Raw genomic sequence first — 22670 nt, forward strand, 5'->3', positions numbered from 1 at the left:
TATATATATATATTTTTAAAAAATTATAATTCATTAATTACTAATTACACAGACAACTTCATCATCAGATTGCTTTCAGTTTGTTGGTCAGTCCTGTGATTGACAAGTGATCAGTTCAGGGTTGACCCTGCCTCTCACCCTAAGTTAGCTGGCACAGGCTTCAGTTTTTGTCAAAAGTTTAAAAACTTCACATTCATTTTAATGTAATAAATAATACACATTTTATTAATAATATACTACTAATAAAAATTATTCTTATTTACAAATATATATATTTTTGCAGGGTGAAATTAGCATAAAATGTATTCATTTCAGATTTATAGGTAAAGGTTGCTTGTAATTTTCACCTCCATCAGACGAAAGAAGAGTTCAATATTAAAAAATGGATAAGAAAAGAAGAATACAAAGTGTAAAAATAACATTAAAACAAGGTTATGTAAATATGGGTATAGGAAACAAGCACGTTTAAGTTACAAGATAATAGAAAATGTAGATTAAAGATTAATTAACTAAGGTGATAGAAATGTATAATTCATAAATACATGCTGAATAAGATTAATCAATTAATTCAGGGTACACTACTTATTATTGTTCAAATTGGCCTACATGTTTCTGCCGTTTAGATGTATATATAACAGGTTAAGTCTTGATAAACGTTGTTATTGCTCCAACATGTAGAAAAAGCAGCTACTGCTAAAATAAAATAAAAAAGTGAACCCATTAGAAGTTAAGTTTATATAACATATGAAAAAGTTAGGATGCCTTCACTCCAGTTAATTCTGCTCAAAGGTCGGCATGAAAAGAAGCCATTCAGTGACGGTTGCTGCCCCCTAGGGGTTTGGATGAGCCGCTGCATTCGGCAGGACATCCTGTCAACACTGCACTTGTCCCCAGAGGCATCTACACGGTGTCAACCTCATAGAATGGAGGATGCTAGTTTAGGAGCTCTCTCCTGCCCTATGCAGGGAGGTTAAGGAAAGGTGTGAATCACAGGATGCATGCAAGGAGGCATCTCAGACATGCAGGGAACAAACATGCACACACAAAGGTAAAAACAAGGTCCATGTGTATACTGGGACAAAAACCACAATATACCTTGTACATAAACCCGTTGATAAATTCTGATATAATAACTATCATCGTGGATTAAAGATGCATAATTTGCCAAAACAAGAATTAAGTCTTTAATGAGAATTGTCAATGCTTAGTTTTTAGTTTCTGTCTCTCACACTTCTATAATCCAGGAGTGCAACTGTATGGAAGTATTATTGCAGCAACATAATTTGCAAATGCGTTTTTTCAATCTTTGCATCTGTAACCCAATTCTCTTGTCTGTGAACTGTCTCTATCTCAATGTGCCCCCCTTGTTTTTTACGTTGTCTGTCCGTATTTCCTCGATTGGCTGTGTTTTTACACGTGACTTTTGCTACATTCCTGCCGTGTAAGAGTTGTCTGTCCATGCAGCGATCCGAAGTTGTAAAAAGTCTTGTCTCTGTAACTTCACCTTGCCTTTCCCAATACCAGGCCTGGACAATTATTTTGACTCGGGGGGCCAAATTTTGAGAAAAAAAGGTGTCTGGTTTTTAGGAACACCTAATACAAAATCTCACAATAATGTCTGATTGAATGCTAAAAACATTATGACAGACCGCCTGTAAAAACAGAATGGAATTTTAAGTTTTTTTTTTACAAACATACTTAAGGAGAACACCCAGAATGTACATGAAAATAAAGAATGTGGGATTTACAAAATTAATGGCCTACTGAAAGCCACTACTAACGACCACGACTGATAGTTTATATATCAATGATGAAATCTTAACATTGCAACACATGCCAATACGGCCGGGTTAACTTATAAAGTGCAATTTTAAATTTCCCGCTAAACTTCCGGTTGAAAACGTCTATGTATGATGACGTATGCGCGTGACGTCAATCGTTGAAACGGAAGTATTCGGACACCATTGAATCCAATACAAAAAGCTCTGTTTTCATCTCAAAATTCCACAGTATTCTGGACATCTGTGTTGGTGAATCTTTTGCAATTTGTTTAATTAACAATGAAGACTGCAAAGAAGAAAGTTGTAGGTGGGATCGGTGTATTAGCGGCTGGCTGCAGCAACACAACCAGGAGGACTTTGACTTGGATAGCAGACGCGCTATCCGACGCTAGCCGACGCTAGCCGCCGACCGCATCGATGATCAGGTGAAGTCCTTCGTCGCTCCGTCGATCGCTGGAACGCAGGTGAGCACGGGTGTTGATGAGCAGATGAGGGAAAATGTGAGGAGCCTTTCAACCTGTGACGTCACGCTACTTCCGGTACAGGCAAGGCTTTTTTATCAGCGACCAAAAGTTGCAAACTTTATCGTCGATGTTCTCTACTAAATCCTTTCAGCAAAAATATGGCAATATCGCGAAATGATCAAGTGTGACACATAGAATGGATCTGCTATCCCCGTTTAAATAAAAAAAATTCATTTCAGTAGGCCTTTAACTATGAACGATAAAACACTGAATATTGACAACATATGAACGTCACACCCCCTCTCGAGTGACATATTTTACAATCAAGCGAAACACAACAAAAATACAACAAACACAGCGAAATATGAACGCGAAGGGTAAAAAAAAACCCCACCTACAATCTGATACATCACTAAGCTTTAGAACTTTGTTGCAAAAATCTCCTTCCGCGTCTGTCTCTGACACCCGCAATTCAGGCTGGCCGCTCTGGAAACACTGTGGAAATGCTCCCCACCCTCACTGCTTGGTGCCTCGTCTGAGCTGCTGTGACTTAGATTACTATAGTAACTAATTAGATTACCATAGTAACTAGTATATCATGCAAAAGCGCAGTTTCCAACCATTGAAATACTTTGTATAGCTCAAGACTTACGGTCATTTGAAAACATCACTGCACATCATTATGGCAGCTACACATTCCATCTTAAATATCTAAAAAAATTATTTGGGAATGTCCGGCGGGCCAGATTGAAAAGCTCAACAGGCCGCATGTGGCCCCCCCGGACCTTAATTTGTCCAGGTCTGCCCTATACTCACCACTAGTCGGCACTTTGCACCCACTCACACTCATGTTGGTGTTAAAGCCAAGAATAATGATACTGGACTTTACAAATGTATTTAAATAAAAGTTCACGTTTTAGCAGTAGTTATAATTTTTCTGTACTCAGATAAGTTATCAGTAATTTTATGACATATAGCTGCCAAAATGATTGCGTTTCCTCCGTCCGGGGGGGAGGGCTTCCTTAGCGACAGGGTGACTGTGAAACCCACGGTCTTCTTTGTGGTCTTGAGGTAAATTATGCCGTGTACCATTTTCTTATATGATTGTGAGCTAGCATGTATTTGTATTTGGTCACAGAATCCTTTAGAGCAGTGTTTTTGAACCTTTTTTAAACCAAGGCACATTTTTTTCATTGAAGAAATCTGGAGGCACACCGCCAGCAGAAAACTCAGCAGCTGATATTGACAATAAAAAGTTGTTTTCGCAATTGTTGGATATCAATTCAAACCATAATCAAGCATGCATCACCATAGCTCTTGTCTCAAAGTCCTGTCACGACCTGTCACATCACACCGTGACCTATTTGGAGTTTTCTGGTGTCTTCCTCTGTGTAGTGTTTCAGTTCTTGTCTTGCGCTTCTATTTTGGGGACGTTTCCTGTTTTGTTGGCATTTTCCTGTAGCAGTTTCATGTCATGTTCGGATGTACTTTGTGGACGCCGTCTGCTCTACACGCTGTAAGTCTTTGCTGTAGTCCAGCATTCTGTTTTTACTTTGCAGCCAGTTCAGTTTTAGTTTTGTTTTGCATAGCCTTCCCTAAGCTTCAATGCCTTTTCTTAGCGGCACTCACCTTTTTGTAGATTTTTGGTTTAAGCATTAGATACCTTTTACCTTTACTCTGCCTCCCGCTGTCGTCGAATATTACTCTGCCGAGCTCGAGACAACAACGGCACATTTGCTGATTATAATTACTAGTTTTCAGGGAACATTTTTAACCCAAATAGGTGAAATTACATAAACTCCCACGGCACACCAGACTGTATCTCACGGCACACTATTGTGCCACGGCACAGTGGTTGAAAAACACTGCTTTAGAGGATTATCCTATTAAGGAAATATGACCTTAGATTGCTTCGGGTGCAGAAGTCCATAACAGCACTCCAGAGAGTAGTGGCTCTTGCCCCAAGGACATTGGGGAACTTAAAGGAGAGCAGCAGTTGGATTTTAGGAAAAAGCAGAAACACAATAACGGCATCTGGTAAGAGCCCCCCCGGGTAGGAGTAGAAAACAGGGGTTGGAGGTCACCCGACTTCATTGAGCAAAGTGACAACGCCCAGGTGTTGTCCGCATTTGTACAAACAAACTGGGCGTTGTCCAGACTGACAGGCCCAAAGGCTAGAACAACAAAGGGTAACTGTCTTCATGTAAAAGGTATTTAAGGACAATGGTCCGAGAAGACAGGAGAAGAGAGATCCGGCCCGTACTCTTTCTCCTGGAGCTGCAGTTCCAGTCTGAGGCTTGCTTAAACAAATAACGTTTTTTGTTCGACGATTCCTCGTTGCCGTCTTCTTGACTCATCACTCATCACACGGTCACTCTGTCCTCAGAGAGTGGCACGACCAACCGATATACAACAGTCTCCTACCGGTCCGACGTGCCCAGTACACCTTCGCGTGAAGGCGTCCGGGGGCTTCCTGACCAGATGCCCGAACCACCTCATCTGGCTCCTCTCAATGTGTAGGAACAGCGGCTTTAACTCTCAACCCCTTCCAAATGGCAGCGCTTCTCTTGAGCGATGACTCTTTAACGCCGGAAAAGTAGCAAAACGTCCCATGTAAAAAGACAGCCAATCGAGGAAATACGGATGGACATGCGGCTTTGATTACAGACACACAGATTGAGATACACATTTGCTAATTATTTTGCTACAATAATACATACAACTGTCTCTCAGCGCTAAACACTGCAAATGATTCCTTTCACTCACACACCAGTCAAAATCCCTTTGTCGTGTTTCCAACCAAAGAAAAATATGTTGAACGTTCTCGGTTTGTGTTACAACCACTTGAATTGATCGTCATGCCATAAAAAGTGAGCCTGTCCTCCCAGAGCTCAATGCATGAGCTATCTCACAAATTGCACGACTTCACAAGATGACCCACTAAGGACCATTGGGGTTACATCAGCCACAGAGAATGTGAAGACATGAAGAGTTTACAGTTGCTTATTTGTGAAAATTAAGTTAATCAAGTTTCATGAAAAATAACTTCTTAACAAATCAACTACTTACAAAAAGTTAAACATATTCAAAATTAGAGTGCAATTTCAAGCATGAACAACAATGACCCAAGCCTTAACAGGTGAACTTAGTTTGGGGCAAATGGGGCACCGAGGACAGGCCTGCACGAAACCAATGGGTTCGGACAATAGAAGAAATGTATTTATTGGAAATGCTGACACATCGCCTACAACTACAGGGACCGGAATTCAAGAAGAAATGGAGGAGGTGGACAGTGTTCCAGACGCAACTGGAACCATACTTGCCAACCCTCCCGATTTTCCTGGGAGACTACCGAATTTCAGTGCCCCTCCCAAAAATCTCCCGGGGCAACCATTCTGCCGAATTTCTCTCGATTTCCACCCGGACGACAATATTGGGGGCGTGCCTTAAAGGCACTGCCTTTAGCGTACTCTCTCACCTGAAACCTTCACCCCTTAACAGCCGCATTCTGTCCAGGTGTCCGCTTTTCCTCCATATAAACAGCGTGCCGGCCCAGTCCCATGTTAATGTAGCGTTGGACGGGTTTAACAATGGTCTTTACTCGAAGATGTCAAGAAATGCTGACAGGTTGTATGATTTTTTAACTGGTTCAATGATAACGTTGATTTCAAGCACACACACACAAGTGAATGCAAGGCATACTTGGTCAACAGCCATACAGGTCACACTGAGGTTGGCCGTATAAACAACTTTAACACTGTTACAAATATGCGCCACACTGTGAACCCACACCAAACAAGAATGACAAACACATTTCGGGAGAACATCCGCACCGTAACACAACATAAACACAACAGAACAAATACCCGGAACCCCTTGCAGCACTAACTCTTCCGGGACGCTACAATAACATGTACGGCTTTTGGAGCTCAGTGCACAACTGCACACACAACAAGAAGGAGACGAAGCAGAACAACAAAGAAGAGACATGGCGACGACGAGTAAGAAGAAGAAATACGCTTGCAAGTTCCAAAATGATTGGAAAAAAGAATTTCATTTCATCCAGGACAGCTTGAAGAGGAAGGGGTATGCTGCCTGCACCTCAACCCCACACCCGCAACGACGCCCCCCGACCACGCCCCCAACCCAACCCCCCATGTCCCGAATTCGGAGGTTTCAAGGTTGGCAAGTATGACTGGGACAAGAACAACATACTTAAATTTTCAATCAAAAAACAATTGACCTTTTTCAATGTTGCTGAGCAAGGACTACTCCCGCGCCAGGGTTGTCTGTTTTTGTATGGTATTGTTTTTCAATGCCAAAAAGAACAATAACAACCTAAAGTGTTTAAAAATGTCACCCGTTGAAAAGTTCGTCTGTAAAGGTTAAGGGTCATATTCGTTTCATTCTCAAATTCAACCAGAAAGCTGAAATATCCCTGACTTTTTGTGAGTAGTGATTATTTCTCATTACTGGTGAAATGAAACGCTAAATATGTTCGTCATCATCATCTTGTCGTTTGGATCTACTGATTGATTTATTGATCTTTACCTTGATTCCCCCGTATCACCGGCTACAGTGTGTCGCCTGCGTTTCAACTCCTCAGAAAAGCGCCTTTTCCCCGTCGCCTTCTTCTTCTCCTCTTCTCCGGTGACCCCCCACGAGATCCGCCTGTCTTTTTTCTCCTCCTCTAATGACTTAGACCTGAGTCTCCATTCATTTGAGTTGTGTGTTTTTGCATGTGTGTGTATATGGCACAGAGGAAGAGAATTCAAATGGAAGGAAGAAACAGCAGTTGGCATGCAAAAAAAAAGAAAGAAAAGAAAACATGCACAGTTATTAGCATGCATATTAGAAGCAGGTGATCTCCAATCACAAAATTATTTAAGCAAATGCATCTGTAAATTAAGATCATCACATTCTTTATAAGAAAAGGACTAACCTTAAACGTCCCCCTGGGCGTTCTGACTGGATGGACATGTAGCTGGTGCTACTGAGGCGAGAAGCACTGCTGGCACGGGAGAGCGCCGACATATCGCTCATATCACTGTCTGACGACCTGGCCGACATGTTGTCGCTACTGCGACGCTGTTCTGCGAACATCTGCAGACAGGAAGTGGATGATCATTTGGCGTGAACTTGCATGCACTGTCAAGTTTGCACGTGTTTACACACAAACTTTTTTTGATCAGGCCATTAGTGCACAACTGTTGCTGCTGATCCAAATACCATCCATCCAAACATTTTCTTCCGTTTATCCAAGGATGGGTCACGGGGGCAGCAGCCTAAACAGGGAAGCCCAAACTTCCCTCTCCCCAGCCACTTCGTCCAACTTCTCCCAGGAATTCCAGAGGCGTTCCCAGGCCAGCTGAGAGACATAGTCTCCACAATTTGTTCTAGGGATTCCGGGGGCATGCTACCGGCCGGATGTGCTCTAAACATCTCCCCAGGAGGGCGTCCGGGGGGTATCCTGAACCAAATGCCCTAACCTCCTCATCTGGCTTCTATCGATGTTGAGGAGTAGCAACTTTACTCTGAGTTCCTCCGAATGACAGAGCTTCTCACAGAGCCCAGCCACCTGGCGGAAGAAACTCCTTTCGGCCGCTTGTACCCGTGATCTTGTCCTTTCGGTCATAACCCAAAGCTCATGACCATAGGTGAGGATAGGAACGTAGATCGACCGGTAAATTGAGAGCTTTGCCTTTCGGCTCAGCTCCTTCTTCACTACGACAGATCGATAGAGGGTCCGCATCACTGCAGAGGCCGCACCAATCTGCCTGTCAATCTCACGAGCCACTCTTCCCTCACTCGTGAACTCTCGATGTTGATGAGTAGCAACTTTACTCTGCGTTCCTCCCGAATGACAGAGCTTCTCACCCTATTTCTAGGGGCGAGCCCTGCCACCCGGCGGAAGAAACTCCTTTCGGTCGCTTGTACCTGTGATCTTGTCCTTTCGGTCATAACCCAAAGCTCATGACCATAGGGGAGGATAGGAACATAGATCGACCGGTAAATTATGAGCTTTGCCTTTCGGCTCAGCTCCTTCTTTACCACAACGGATCGATAGAGGGTTCGCATCACAGCAGACGGCGCACCGATCCGCCTGTCAATCTCACGAGCCACTCTTCCCTAACTCGTGAACTCTCGATGTTGAGGAGTAGCAACTTTACTCTCAGTTCCTCCCGAATGACAGAGCTTCTCACCCTATTTCTAGGGGCGAGCCCTGCCACCCGGCGGAAGAAACTCCTTTCGGTCGCTTGTACCTGTGATCTTGTCCTTTCGGTCATAACCCAAAGCGCATGACCATAGGGGAGGATAGGAACATAGATCCACCGGTAAATTATGAGCTTTGCCTTTCGGCTCAGCTCCTTCTTTACCACAACGGATCGATAGAGGGTTCGCATCACAGCAGACGGCGCGCCGATCCGCCTGTCAATCTCACGAGCCACTCTTCCCTAACTCGTGAACTCTCGATGTTGAGGAGTAGCAACTTTACTCTCAGTTCCTCCCGAATGACAGAGCTTCTCACCCTATTTCTAGGGGCGAGCCCTGCCACCCGGTGGAAGAAACTCCTTTCGTCCGCTTGTACCCGCGATCTTGTCCTTTCGGTCATAACCCAAAGCTCATGACCATAGGTGAGGATAGGAACGTAGATCGACCAGTAAATTGAGAGCTTTGCATTTAGGCTCAGCTCCTTCTTCACTACGATAGATCGATAGAGGGTCCGCATCACTGCAGATGGCGCACCAATCTGCCTGTCAATCTCACGAGCCACTCTTCCCTAACTCGTGAAAAAGACTACTATTTAAACTCCTCCACTTGTTGCAAGATTTCCTCCCCAACCCGGGGATGGTGCTCCCTCTTTTTCCGGGTGAAAACCATGGACTCGGACCTGTGGTATCTCATCCCAGTCTTTTCACACTCGGCTGCGAACCGATCCAGTTAGAGCTGAAGATCCTGGCCAGATAAAACTAGCAGGACCACATCATCTGCAAAACGCAGAGACCTAATCCTGCAGCCACCAAACCAGATCCCCTCAATGCCCTGACTGTGCCTAGAAATTCTGAAATTCTGTTATGAACAGAATCTGCAACAAAGGGTAGCCCTGGCGCCGTCCAACCCTCACTAGAAACGGCCCTGCAGCCATCTCCGCTCCAGCCATGCAGCCAGCATCACCTTCAGCCCTGCAGCCAGCTTCGTCTCCAGCCCTGCAGCCAGCTTCGTCTCCAGCCCTTCAGCCAGCTTTATCTCCAGCCCTACAGCCAGCTTCGTCTCCAGCCCTGCAGCCAGCTTCATCTCCAGCCCTGCAGCCAGCTTCGTCTCCAGCCCTGCAGCCAGCTTTGTCTCCAGCCCTGCAGCCCGGCACCCTGCTTGCCTGGCGCGAAAGTGTCCGTCAGTCACTTGCGGCCTGCCATCTCGTCAAGCCGCGAATGTGTCCAGTCCATGGATACCCCCCCGCGCCATCAGCAGCCATGCCCTGGACTTGGGCATGGACAACAATGGCTGTTGAGGGTTTATTCACGCTCAAGTCCTCCTCCTCGTCGGCTACGTATGTGGCCAGTTCATGGACGCCCCCACGCCCGTCATCGACGTTCGTTCTCCTCCTTGTCGGCCACGAGTGTGGGCCAGTTCATGGACGCCCGCCTCGCCAGCGCACCGGCTTTCCACTCTCCGCTGCAGGTACATTCTAAATTTCTCCCTCCACCCTTCCGAGACTTTGGGCTTGTTTTTTTTCCACAACAGAACATGTCCGTTAATGTTTTGGGTTATTTATGTTGCCATTCTTCCTTAACCTCCCTTGGTTGCGCTTTCTGTTGCTATAAGCAACGAGCATTAGTCACACCTCTTTCTGTTTCTTCTGATTAGTGGTCCTACCTGGTATCGCCTTAATTAAGCCTCTTTTTTGTATACCCATGGCTACATTATATACTGTATATACAAAGTATATATATACACATTTCATAGTATATCACAAATTGTTTAGAAGTTTGTTTTTTTGGAGAGAACATTGGCAAAGTCATGCTTACCTCCCGTTTGGTCTTGAGGTCCGACTCAGGGTTATTGGAAGCTGAAGGCCGGTAGGAATGTCCTTTCATATGCAGCTGTCGGGCTCGCTCTTCAACTGCAAGGGCTGAAACGATTGCAAGAGAAATACTGTATGTGGCTTCTACTAAGTAGTAATAATAATAGCTCATGCATGATGTAATCTGCTAGCATCCCTAGACATTTGACCAATATAAGTGCTGTCAGATCAGTGAACCCCATTGAACTAATTCAACTTAGCACACGTTTTTTTGGCCATAGTCAACATGTCATAGTTTTATTATTACTATTTTTGGGGCTATCTTTTAAAGCTTCCACTACACACCAGAACAATGTTATATTTTCCTCTTTCTGGACTCTTATTTATCCATCCATCCATTTTCTACCGCTTGTTCCCCTTGGGTTTCGGGGGTTTGCTGGAGCCTAGCCCAGCTGCATCCGGGCAGATGCACCCTGGACAAGTGGCCACCTTATCGTGAAGTTGGCACGTTGTGTAAAGGGTAAATAAAAACAGAATACAATGATTTGCAAATCCTTTTCAACTTATATTCAGTTGAATAGACTGCAAAGACAAGATATTTAATGTTCGAACTGAGATACTTTTTTGGGGCAAATAATCATTAACTTAGAATTTAATGGCAGCAACACATTGCAAAAAAGTTGGCACAGGGATATTTTTACCACTGTGTTACATGGCCTTTCCTTTTAACAACACTCGGTAAACGTTTGGGAACTGAGGAGACCAATTTTTGAAGCTTTTAAGGGGGAATTCTTTCCCATTCTTGCTTGATGTACAGCTGAAGTTGTTCAACAGTCCAGGGGTCTCCGTTGTGGTATTTTAGGCTTCATAATGCACCACACATTTTCAATGGGAGACAGGTCTGGACTACAGGCAGGCCAGTCTAGTACCCGCACTCTTTTCTTACGAAGCCACGCTGTTGTAACATGTGGCTTGGCATTGTCTTGCTGAAATAAGCAGGGGCGTCCATGATAACGTTGCTTGGATGGCAACATATGTTGCTCCAAAACCTGTATGTACCTTTCAGCATTAATGGCGCCTTCACAGATGTGTAAGTTACCCATGTCTTGGGCACTAATACACCCCCATACCATCACAGATGCTGGCTTTTGAACTTTGCGCCTATAACAATCCGGATGGTTCTTTTCCTCTTTGGTCCGGAGGACACGACGCCCACAGTTTCCAAAAACAATTTGAAATGTGGACTCGTCAGACCACAGAACACTTTTCCACTTTGCATCAGTTCATATTAGATGAGCTCAGGCCTAATGAAGTCGGCGGCGTTTGTGGGTGTTGTTGATAAATGGCTTTCGCTTTGCATAGGAGAGTTTTAACTTGCACTTACAGAAGTAGCGACGAACTGTAGTTACTGACAGTGGTTTTCTGAAGGGTTCCTGAGCCCATGTGGTGATATCCTTTACACACCAATGTTGCTTTTTGACGCAGTACCGCCTGAGGGATCGAAGGTCACGAGCTTAGCCGCTTACGTGCAGTGATTTCTCCAGATTCTCTGAACCTTTTGATGATATTATGGACCGTAGATGGTGAAATCCCTAAATTCCTTGCAATAGCTCGTTGAGAAATGTTGTTCTTAAACTGTTCGACAATTTGCTCACGCATTTGTTGACAAAGTGGTGACCCTCGCCCCATCCTTGTTTGTGAATGACTGAGCATTTAATGGACACTGCTTTTATACCCAATCATGGCACCCACCTGTTCCCAATTAGCCTGTTCATCCAAATAAGTGTTTGTTTCGCATTCCTCAACTTTCTCAGTATTTTTTGCCACTTGTGCCAACTTTTTTGAAACACGTTGCAGGCATCAAATTCCAAATGAGCTAATATTTGCAAAAAATACCAAAGTTTTCCAGTTTGAACGTTAAATATCTTGTCTTTGCAGTCTATTCAATTGAATATAGGTTGAGAAGGATTAGGAGATCATTGTATTCTGTTTTTATTTACCATTTACACAATGTGCCAACTTCACTGGTTTTGGGTTTTGTAATTATTTTTTATACAAAAATATCACAAAGCTGTTTGGGTTGGACTTTAAAGCTCAGGCTCTGCACTCTTACTCTATTAATCCAAACTCACAAAATCAATAACGTTTGACTTTAATCCAAACATCCACACAACAAACCTTGCTCTATGCTGCTGCTCTTAGCAGGAAGCTGGGGCAGCTGCCTCCCCCTGCGACCTGGTGATGGGGTCCCCGTCGGGGGTGAGGGGCTACCGTGAGGGTGTGTTCTGGCAGACAGAAACATAGAAACACAAAGAGATGAGGCGGGGGGATAAAAACTAAGTATTGAGCAGATCACTGAATTAAAAAGAGTGAGAATCAGGTAAAATTGGGTAAGGGACACAAATGAGTATCAAAGTAGGAGAGACACTGAGTGGACATTTTACTGTACATAATATACCCATTTCAACACTACACTGTAGAACATTTATTTAAAGGCCTACTGAAACCCACTACTACCGACCACGCAGTCTGATAGTTTATATATCAATGATGAAATCTTAACATTATAACACATGCCAATACGGCCGGGTTAACTTATAAAGTGACATTTTAAATTTGCCGCTAAACTTCCGGTTCGAAACGCCTCTGAGGATGACGTATGCGCGTGACGTAGACCGGGGAACACGGGTATGCCTTCCACATTGAAGCCAATACGAAAAAGCTCTGTTTTCATTTCATAATTCCACAGTATTCTGGACATCTGTGTTCGTGAATCTGTTGCAATCATGTTCATTGCATTATGGAGAAAGAAGCTGAGCAAGCAAAGAAGAAAGTTGTCGGTGCGAAATGGACGTATTTTTCGAACGTAGTCAGCAACAACAGTACACAGCCGGCGCTTCTTTGTTTACATTCCCGAAAGATGCAGTCAAGATGTAAGAACTCGGATAACAGAGACTCTAACCAGGAGGACTTTTGACTTGGATACACAGACGCCTGTAGAGAACTGGGACAACACAGACTCTTACCAGGATTACTTTGATTTGGATGACAAAGACGCAGACGTGCTACTGTGAGTATGCAGCTTTGGCTTCTGAACATTTGATCGCTTGACCGTATGTGCGCAACTTTTTTTTGCGTATGTACGTAACTTTTTTAAAATATATAAGCTTTATGAACCTTGGGTTAGGTGAACGGTCTTTTGGGCTGAGTGATTGTGTGTGTTGATCAGGTGTTTGAATTGTATTGGCGTGTTCAATGGAGCTAGGAGCTAGCATAGGAGCTAGGAGCTAGCATAACAAACACGTATGTGTTTTTATGCAGGATTAATTTGTGGCATATTAAATATAAGCCTGGTTGTGTTGTGGCTAATAGAGTAAATATATGTCTTGTGTTTATTTACTGTTTTAGTCATCCCCAGCTGAATATCAGGTACCGTGAGTATGCAGCCTTGGCTGCTAAACATTTGATACGTGCGCGTCACGTACGTAACTTTTTAAAAATATATGAGCTTTATGAACCTTGGGTTAGGTGAACGGTCCTTTTGGGCTGAGTGATTGTGTGTGTTGATCAGGTGTTTGAATTGTATTGGCGTGTTCTATGGAGCTAGGAGCTAGCAGAGGAGCTAGGAGCTAGCATAACAAACACGCAGGTGTTTTTATGCAGGATTAATTTGTGGCATATTAAATATAAGGCTGGTTGTGTTGTGGCTAATAGAGTATATATATGTCTTGTGTTTATTTACTGTTGTAGTCATTCCAGCTGAATATCAGGTCACCCCCGGCTCTCACAGCATCTTCCCTATCTGAATAGCTTCAACTCCCCACTAGTCCTTCACTTGCACTTTACTCATCCACAAATCTTTCATCCTCGCTCAAATTAATGGGGAAATTGTCGCTTTCTCGGTCCGAATCTCTCTCACTTCATGCGGCCATCATTGTAAACAATAGGGAACTTTGCGTATATGTTCAACTGACTACGTCACGCTACTTCGGTAGGGGCAAGCCTTTTTTTTATCAGATACCAAAAGTTGCAATCTTTATCGTCGTTGTTCTATACTAAATCCTTTCAGCAAAAATATGGCAATATCGCGAAATGATCAAGTATGACACATAGAATAGATCTGCTATCCCCGTTTAAATAAAAAAAATTCATTTCAGTAGGCTTTAAAGACAAATTCATATTGTGTAAATTACTTGGAATGAACTATGACAAGTTTCAGGAGTTCCATATTATACAGAGGATCCTCGCCAGATTGCTTTTCTTTACTTTAAATTTGGAATGGTAACAAACAGTGAGGCGTTTGATGGCGTCACAACACAGGGAAAAGAATGTTGCAGTTATGAAAACAGCAGAGGCCACAATCCATTCCACTCCATTTCCCAGCAGGAAGATGCTTTAACAAGATGTGATGTTGTTTTAGTACAATCATCTATATGATTGTTTCTGAATTAAAGTTTAAGTACCAATGATAGTCACACACACACTAGGTGTAGCGAAATGCGATTTCGATATCAACCGATACCGTTATATACAGTCGTGGAATTAACACATTATTATGCCTAATTTTGTTGTGATGCCCCCACTGGAAGCATTAAACAATGTGTTTGTCATTCTTGTTTGGTGTGGGTTCACAGTGTGGCGCATATTTGTAACAGTGTTAAAGTTGTTTATACGGACACCCTCAGTGTGACCTGTATGGCTGTTGACCAAGTATGCTTTGCATTCACTTCTGTGTGTGAAAAGCCGTAGATATTATGTGATTGGGCCGGCACACAAAGGCAGTGCCTTTAATGTTTATTGGCGCTCTGTACTTCTCCCTACGTCCGTGTACACAGCAGCGTTTTAAAAAGTCCTAAATTTTACTTTTTGAAACCGATACCGATAATTTCCGATATTACATTTTAAAGCATTTATCAGATGATAATATCGGCAGTCTGATATTATCGGACATCTCTATCTACAATGTAAATAGTCATGAAAATAAAGAAAATGCATTGAATGAAAGGTGTGTCTAAACTTTTGGCCTGTACTGTACTTTAAGAATGCATTTAAAGGCCTACTGAAAGCCACTACTACCGACCACGCAGTCTGATCGTTTATATATCAATGATGAAACCTTAACATTGCAACACATGCAAATACGGCCGGGTTAACTTATAAAGTGCAATTTTAAATTTCCCGCTAAACTTCCGGTTGGAAACGTCTATGTATGATGACGTATGCGCGTGACGTCACGACGGCAACGGAAGTATTCGTACCCAATGTGTCACCATACAAACTGCTCTGTTTTCATCGAACAATTCCACAGTATTCTGGACATCTGTGTTGGTGAATCTTTTGCAATTTGTTTAATGGACAATGGAGACTGCAAATAAGAAAGTTGTAGGTGCGATCGGTGTATTAGCGGCGGACTACAGCAACACAATCAGGAGGTGGTGTTGTGTTTGAGCTGGATAGCAGACGCACTACCGTCAGTACAGCTTTGGCTTCCAAACATTTGATCGCTTGCCCGTACGTGCGTGTCGCTATGTGCATGTCACGTACGTAACTTTGGGGAAATATATGTTTCTTGCCGACTCTGATGGCTACCCTCAGTGTGACCTGTATGGCTGTTGACCAAGTATGCCTTGCATTCACTTGTGTGTGTGAAAAGCTGTAGATATTAAGTGATTGGGCCGGCATGCAAAGGCAGTGCCTTTAAGGTTTATTGGCGCTCGTTACTACTCCCTACGTCCGTGTACACAGCGGCGTTTTAAAAAGTCATACATTTTACTTTTTGAAACCGATACCGATAATTTTGAAACCGATACAGATCATTTCCGATATTACATTTTAAAGCTTTTATCGGCCGATAATATCGGCAGTCCGATATTATCAGACATCTCTAATTATTATAATATATGACTTGTATATAATTACTGAATAGTACAGTAGGAGGGGGATTCATATGGCCCCATTTGTTGCAGTTTACCTGACGCATGAAACGTGACAAATTGGGGTGTGCACTATCCACTTCAGCCGCCAGATGGCAGTTGAGTGTTTGCGTTTTTGCGGCAATTCTATCTTTGATTATAGCGTCAGTTGCTATGTAGAGTCTCCCTCATTTTCAGACTGCATTGCAAAATGAATAACAACCCCTCTCCACCCAGGGATGGGGCCATATGAAGTGTAAAAGCCACAATAGGAGCACAAAAGGGGAGTGGAGGCTTCTGGCTAGCATGCACCTGTCTGTCTGTGGAGAAGTTGAACAGGACCCAGCCAAAGCTGCCTGGCCAAAGGGCCTCAGTGGCCCCTCTCTTCCCCTACTGCCCCTCAGGATAGAGGTGGGCTGGATGCGACTGCCATTTGCAAAATAGTGAACATTTTAAAAAGAAAATGTAGCTAAATAAATATTGGTAATGTTACATTGTGGGCACCTTGTACTTGGTATACAGTCGTGGTCAAAAGTTTACATACACTTGTAAATAACATAATGTCATGGCTGTCTTGAGTTTCCAATCATTTCTACAACTCTTATTTTTTTGTGATTGGAGCACATACTTGTTGGTCACAAAAAACATTCATGAAGTTTGGTTCTTTTATGAATTTATTATGGGTCTACTGAAAATGTGAGCAAATGTGCTGGGTCAAAAGTATACATACAGCAATGTTAATATTTGCTTACATGTCCCTTGGCAAGTTTCACTGCAATAAGGCACTTTTGGTAGCCATCCACAAGCTTCTGCTTGAATTTTTTGACCACTCCTTTTGACAAAATTGGTGCAGTTCAGCCAAATTTGTTGGTTTTCTGACATGGACTTGTTTCTTCAGCATTGTCCACACATTTAAGTCAGGACTTTGGGAAGGCCATTCTAAAACCTTAATTCTAGCCTGATTTAGCCAATCCTTTACCATTTATGACGTGTGTTTGGGGTCATTGTCCTGTTGGAACACCCAACTGCGCCCAAGACCCAACCTCCGGGCTGATGATTTTAGGTTGTCCTGAAGAATTTGGAGGTAATCCTCCTTTTTCATTGTCCCATTTACTCTCTGTAAAGCACCAGTTCCATTAGCAGCAAAACAGGCCCAGAGCATAATACTACCACCACCCATACTTGCCAACCTTGAGACCTCCGAATTCGGGAGATGAGGGGGGTGGGGGGGGGGGGGGGGGGGGTTTGATGGTAGCGGGGGGTGTATATTCTAGCGTCCCGGAAGAGTTAGTGCTGCAAAGGGTTCTGGGTATTTGTTCTGTTGTGTTTATGTTGTGTTACAGTGCGGATGTTCTCCCCAAAAGTGTTTGTCATTCTTGTTTGGTGTGGGTTCACAGTGTGGCGCATATTTGTAACAGTGTTAAAGTTGTTTACACGGTCACTCTCAGTGTGACCTGTATGGCTGTTGACCAAGTATGCGTTGCATTCACTTATACAGTATGTGTGTAAAAGCCGTAGATATTATGTGACTGCCCTGCACGCTGTTTGTATGGAGGAAAAGCTGACGTGACGATAGGTTGTAGAGGACACTAAAGGCAGTGCCTTTAAGGCACCCCCCCCAATACTGTTGTCCAGGTGGAAATCGGGAGAAATTCGGTAGAATGGTTGCCTCGCGAGATTTTCGGGAGGGGCAATGAAATTTGTGAGTCTCCCGGGAAAATCGGGATGGTTGGCAAGTATGTCACCACCATGTTTGACGGTAGGTGTGGTGTTCCTGGGATTAAAGGCCTCACCTTTTCTCCTCCAAACATATTGCTGGGTATTGTGGCCAAACAACTCAATTTTTGTTACATCTGACAACAGAACTTCCCTCCAGAAGGTCTTATCTTTGTCCATGTGATTGACTCACATTTTCAGTAGACCCATAATAAATTCATAAAAAGAACCAAACTTCATGAATGTTTTTTGTGACCAACAAGTATGTGCTCCAATCACTCTATCACAAAAAAAAAAAGTGTTGTAGAAATTATTAGAAACTCAAGACAGCCATGACATTATGTTCTTTACAAGTGTATGTAAACTTTGGACCACGACTGTATGTTAGTGAATGTAGGGTTTTTACAAACAATGTATCTAAATGTATTGTAACTCCGGTCAATTGCAGTATTTTTACATGGAACAGCTCCCTTAGCAGAAACAAAGCATTATAAAACAATGGTCTACATTCAGGATCAGTTAGTAAAAGTACACTATATTGCCAAAAGTATTTGGCCACCTGCCTTGACTCACATATGAACTTGAAGTGCCATCCCATAGGGTTCAATATGATGTCGGTCCACCTTTTGCAGCTATTACAGCTTCAACTCTTTTGGAAAGGCTGTCCACAAGGTTGCGGAGTGTGTTTATAGACATTTTCGACCTATCTTCCAAAAGCGCATTGGTGATGTCACACACTGATGTTGGTGGAGAAGGCCAGGCTCTCAGTCTCCGATCTAATTCATCCCAAAGGTGTTCTATCGGGCTCAGGTCAGGACTCTGTGCAGGCCAGTCAAGTTCATCCACACCATGTGGCCAGGCCAAGTGATTAGGGACCCCTGATTCTGATCATTTGGATGGGTGGCCAAATACTTTTGGCAATATAGTGTATGTTATGCAAACATGAGAAAAGAACACTATGGGATAATGAGTGTGAGTGCATGAACACTCTTACCTGTCACCCTCCAGGGCTTTTTTGCTGCCCTTTGGACAGTTTGGACTTGCTGTATTGCTACATTGCCTGTCATGGTAAACAGGGATAGTCCAGAGAGAGAGAAGAGGAGAAACAGACATGATATGGCAATGATAAATAATATAAAAAAAAGAATGAATATTTGCTGATTTGTTGTGCAATCGTACAATGTACACCAAACACGTTTTTTTGTTTAGTACTGCAAGAGCGGAATTAGCCCGTCACGAACGATTATAACAAAGTCCTTTAAAGCCAAAAAAAGCATACAATCAGAACAAGCACACAGCAGAAGCTCGGGTGCAAAACAACGGGTGATTAAAACACCTTTTGCGGTCACAAAGGGTTCAAAGCACTGCTGATCACCACAGCCAATCGCGAACGCACGTCTTACAGGATACATGTCAACATGTCGGGTCAGGCTAGATACCTGTCTTCCTCAGGGGCCACATGTTCTACTAAGATCCTGGGACTGGGGGGAATCTTGCAGGGCAAAGTATTGGCGCACCTGGAAATGTGGAGTTATTTACTGAGAGAGGTAGCAATGAAGAACCAATGATATTGCTTCAAATTGTTAAAAGGGAAGTGCACACTTTTTGTTGTTGTTGCAATGTTGCCTCAAATTGTCATGCAGTCTAATTAGAGATGTCCGATAATGGCTTTTTTGCCAATATCCCGATATTGTCCAACTCTTAATTACCGATTCTGATATCAACCAATACCGATATATACAGTCGTGGAATTAACACATTATTATGCCTAATTTTGTTGTGATGCCCCGCTGGATGCATTAAACAATGTAACAAGGTTTTCCAAAATAAATCAACTCAAGTTATGGAAAAAAATGCCAACATGGCACTGCCATATTTATTATTGAAGTCACAAAGTGCATTATTTTTTTGAACATACAGTATTTCCTTGAATTGGTGCAGGGAATATAGTATTCGCACGTCTAGAATTACTGCCGGGTCAAACTCATTTCTCAAAATAATTAACGCATGCTTGGCCTTATCGCCGGTTTATTATTGAAGCTGGATCAAATTCGTTTCGCAAAATATGAATTTTATTATCGCATGTCTATAATTTTCGCCGGGTCAAACTCGTTTCGCAAAATATTTAGCATATGGCTAGAACTTCCACCGGGTCAAATTCGTTACGTCACGAGTGACGCATCTGTCCTCATTTTCAAAATGGAGGAAGCTGCTTTCAGTAGTTTACAATCGCACAAAGGAAAAAAGATAAAGAGCTATTCAGTAGGATTTAAGGTCCAAGCTATTGAATACCGGTACAGTATGCTAAAGAGAACAGTAAGCAGCTATGTTTTATTAATATAGCTGCGTGTGTGAAATACTGTATAAGTCATTAAATGACTCCCGCCTCCTGGTGGTAGAGGGCGCTGCCGCGCTAGTGATCCTTCTTGCGACTTCCGGTACTGCAGAAGAAGTGAACACACGCAGCAAGAGATTTTTTTTTCTTCCTTTTAACAAGGATTACATACCGGTATCTAAAATAAAAGTTTTCTAAACTGGACTTTCAATCGAAGCAGGATGTAATAATTAAAGGAATATCTCCATCGAAACAGAGACTTTTAAAACTGAAGAAAGAAAATAAGGAAGACTTCTATAAACAAGTTATCGATGCTTTTGGTCAGAAGGAGCTGCAAATGGACTCCATTTATAAGTACAGGTAAGACCATGATAACGTTTTTTTAATTAAATGTGCTTTTCATGATGGTATGCTTACATCACACTCAAAGCGCACGCCTAAATTTTATGGATTCCTTTTGGTAAACGCCGGAGTGAGAAGAGGTTTTAAAATAATTACCGCATGCACGGCCATCCCGCCGGTTTCCGTAAACGCAGGTGTGACAGGAGGTTTTAAATTAATTAACGCCCCTGCGGCTATTCAAGGAAATACGGTACCTCAAAACAGCAGCTTGGAATTTGGGACATGAGAGCATGAGGAGGTTGAGGTGGGCGGGGTTGGGGTCGGAGGTAGCGGGGGTGTATATTGTAGCGTCCCGGAAGAGTTAGTGCTGCAAGGGGTTCTGGGTATTTGTTCTGTTGTGTTTATGTTGTGTTACGGTGCGGATGTTCTCCCGAAATGTGTTTGTCATTCTTGTTTGGTGTGGGTTCACAGTGTGGCGCATATTTTTAACAGTGTTAAAGTTGTTTATACGGCTACCCTCAGTGTGACCTGTATGGCTGTTGACCAAGTATGCCTTGCATTCACTTGTGTGTGTGAAAAGCCGTAGATATTATGTGACTGGGCCGGCACGCAAAGGCAGTGCCTTTAAGGATTATTGGCGCTCTGTACTTCTCTCTACGTCCGTGTACACAGCGGCGTTTTAAAATGTCATAAATTTTACTTTTTGAAACCGATACCGATAATTTCCGATATTACATTTTAAAGCATTTATCGTCCGATAATATCGGCAGTCCGATATTATCGGACATCTCTAATTCTAATTCAGAAATAAACAAAAAAGAACAATTTGCTTACAATGGAGTCAATGGGAGGTCCTCCATTCCGCCCGTAAAGCCATTTAAATAACCATCCAGAAACCACCAACAACGCTCTGTTTACAATTTGTGACGTATATTGTTATTATTAGCACTTACGCAGACGAATAATTTTTAGTAGCACCGTGATCACAGAGAGCTCGCTCGCTCGTGCTGCTGTATTAACATCATCAGCTGGTGAGCTTTGTCCTCTGAATTCGACCCATCACCCTTGATCAACCCTGGGAGGTGAGGGGAGCATTGGGCAGCAGCGATGGCCGCGCCCGGGAATCATTTTTGGTGATTTAACCCCCAATTCCAACCCCCTGAGTGCCAAGCAGGGAGGTAATGGGTCCCATTTTTATAGTCTTTGGTATGACTCGGCCGGGGTTTGAACTCACAACCTACCGATCTCAGGGCGGACACTGAGTAGTGGCTACTATATTGGGTGAAATGAGTCTACAGGTGACTATATGGCTGTTATTTCATTTTCAAGAGGGCTCTAATTATGTTAAAACATATTTATATAATCGTAAACAGTTTTTTTATGCTCTTAACTATGAAAAGCTTTAATTAACCAACCAGCGACTTCGCAGACTTTAGTTTACCACGGTCTGGCCTAGACCCAATGGGCCACAATAAACGGCCTGCACAACTGAACCATTCAATTGTGTACATCCAACCGATGTGTTCTTTTAGAACAGAGGGATAGACGTAAACATCTATCCAAGGACATGTCTACAAATGTGTCGTGGCCAATTCTGCCAATTTCGACAATTTTATCATTATCGGAGCTAGTAAAAGTTCATTCTCAATCATAAATAATACCTCTCACTTTTATAGTAAAAGGATGAGGTCATACTCAGTGGCCCTGTGGTTAGAATGTCCGCCCTGAGATCGGTAGGTCGTGAGTTCAAACCCCGGCCGAGTCATACCAAAGACTATAAAAATGGGACCCATTACCTCCCTGCTTGGCACTCAGCATCAAGGGTTGGAATTGCGGGTTAAATCACCAAAAATGATTCCCGGGCGCGGCCCCCGCTGCTGCTCACTGCTCCCTTCACCTCCCAGGGGGTGATCAAGGGTGATGGGTCAAATGCAGGGAATAATTTCGCCACATCTAGTGTGTGTGTGACTATCATTGGTACTTTAACTTTAACTTTAATTTATACTCGGAGATGGCAAAAAAGACACGAGCAGATGCTTGGCTCCACCCCCCTTTTTTTTCTTTTTTTGTGAGGATTAATGATTCATTCTTCATATG

At 43.1% G+C, this 22670-nt stretch overlaps 1 protein-coding gene and 1 long non-coding RNA gene across 3 annotated transcripts in view; one reads left to right on the forward strand and one right to left on the reverse strand.

Moving 5' to 3' along the window:
- The window catches only part of LOC133634156 (uncharacterized), a 90519-nt gene that overhangs the window by 30815 nt on the left and 37034 nt on the right, over positions 1-22670 (forward strand). The gene's annotated exons all lie outside the window — the stretch shown is intronic.
- Positions 1-22670, reverse strand: part of rims1b (regulating synaptic membrane exocytosis 1b) — a 220202-nt gene that overhangs the window by 21156 nt on the left and 176376 nt on the right. The window contains exons 23-28 of one of the 2 annotated variants that reach the window (XM_062027187.1): positions 18891-18956; positions 16493-16606; positions 12447-12553; positions 10273-10376; positions 7188-7348; positions 6797-6949 (exon numbers count right to left, since the gene is read on the reverse strand). In XM_062027187.1, the coding sequence (XP_061883171.1) occupies positions 6797-6949; positions 7188-7348; positions 10273-10376; positions 12447-12553; positions 16493-16606; positions 18891-18956 (705 nt within the window). Of the gene's footprint in view, positions 1-6796; positions 6950-7187; positions 7349-10272; positions 10377-12446; positions 12554-16492; positions 16607-18890; positions 18957-19335; positions 19414-22670 lie in introns of both variants that reach the window. The other variant, XM_062027188.1, reaches the window with a different exon arrangement.

This window comes from Entelurus aequoreus, linkage group LG18, assembly GCF_033978785.1.
Source record: "Entelurus aequoreus isolate RoL-2023_Sb linkage group LG18, RoL_Eaeq_v1.1, whole genome shotgun sequence".
NCBI classification, from domain to species: domain Eukaryota; kingdom Metazoa; phylum Chordata; class Actinopteri; order Syngnathiformes; family Syngnathidae; genus Entelurus; species Entelurus aequoreus.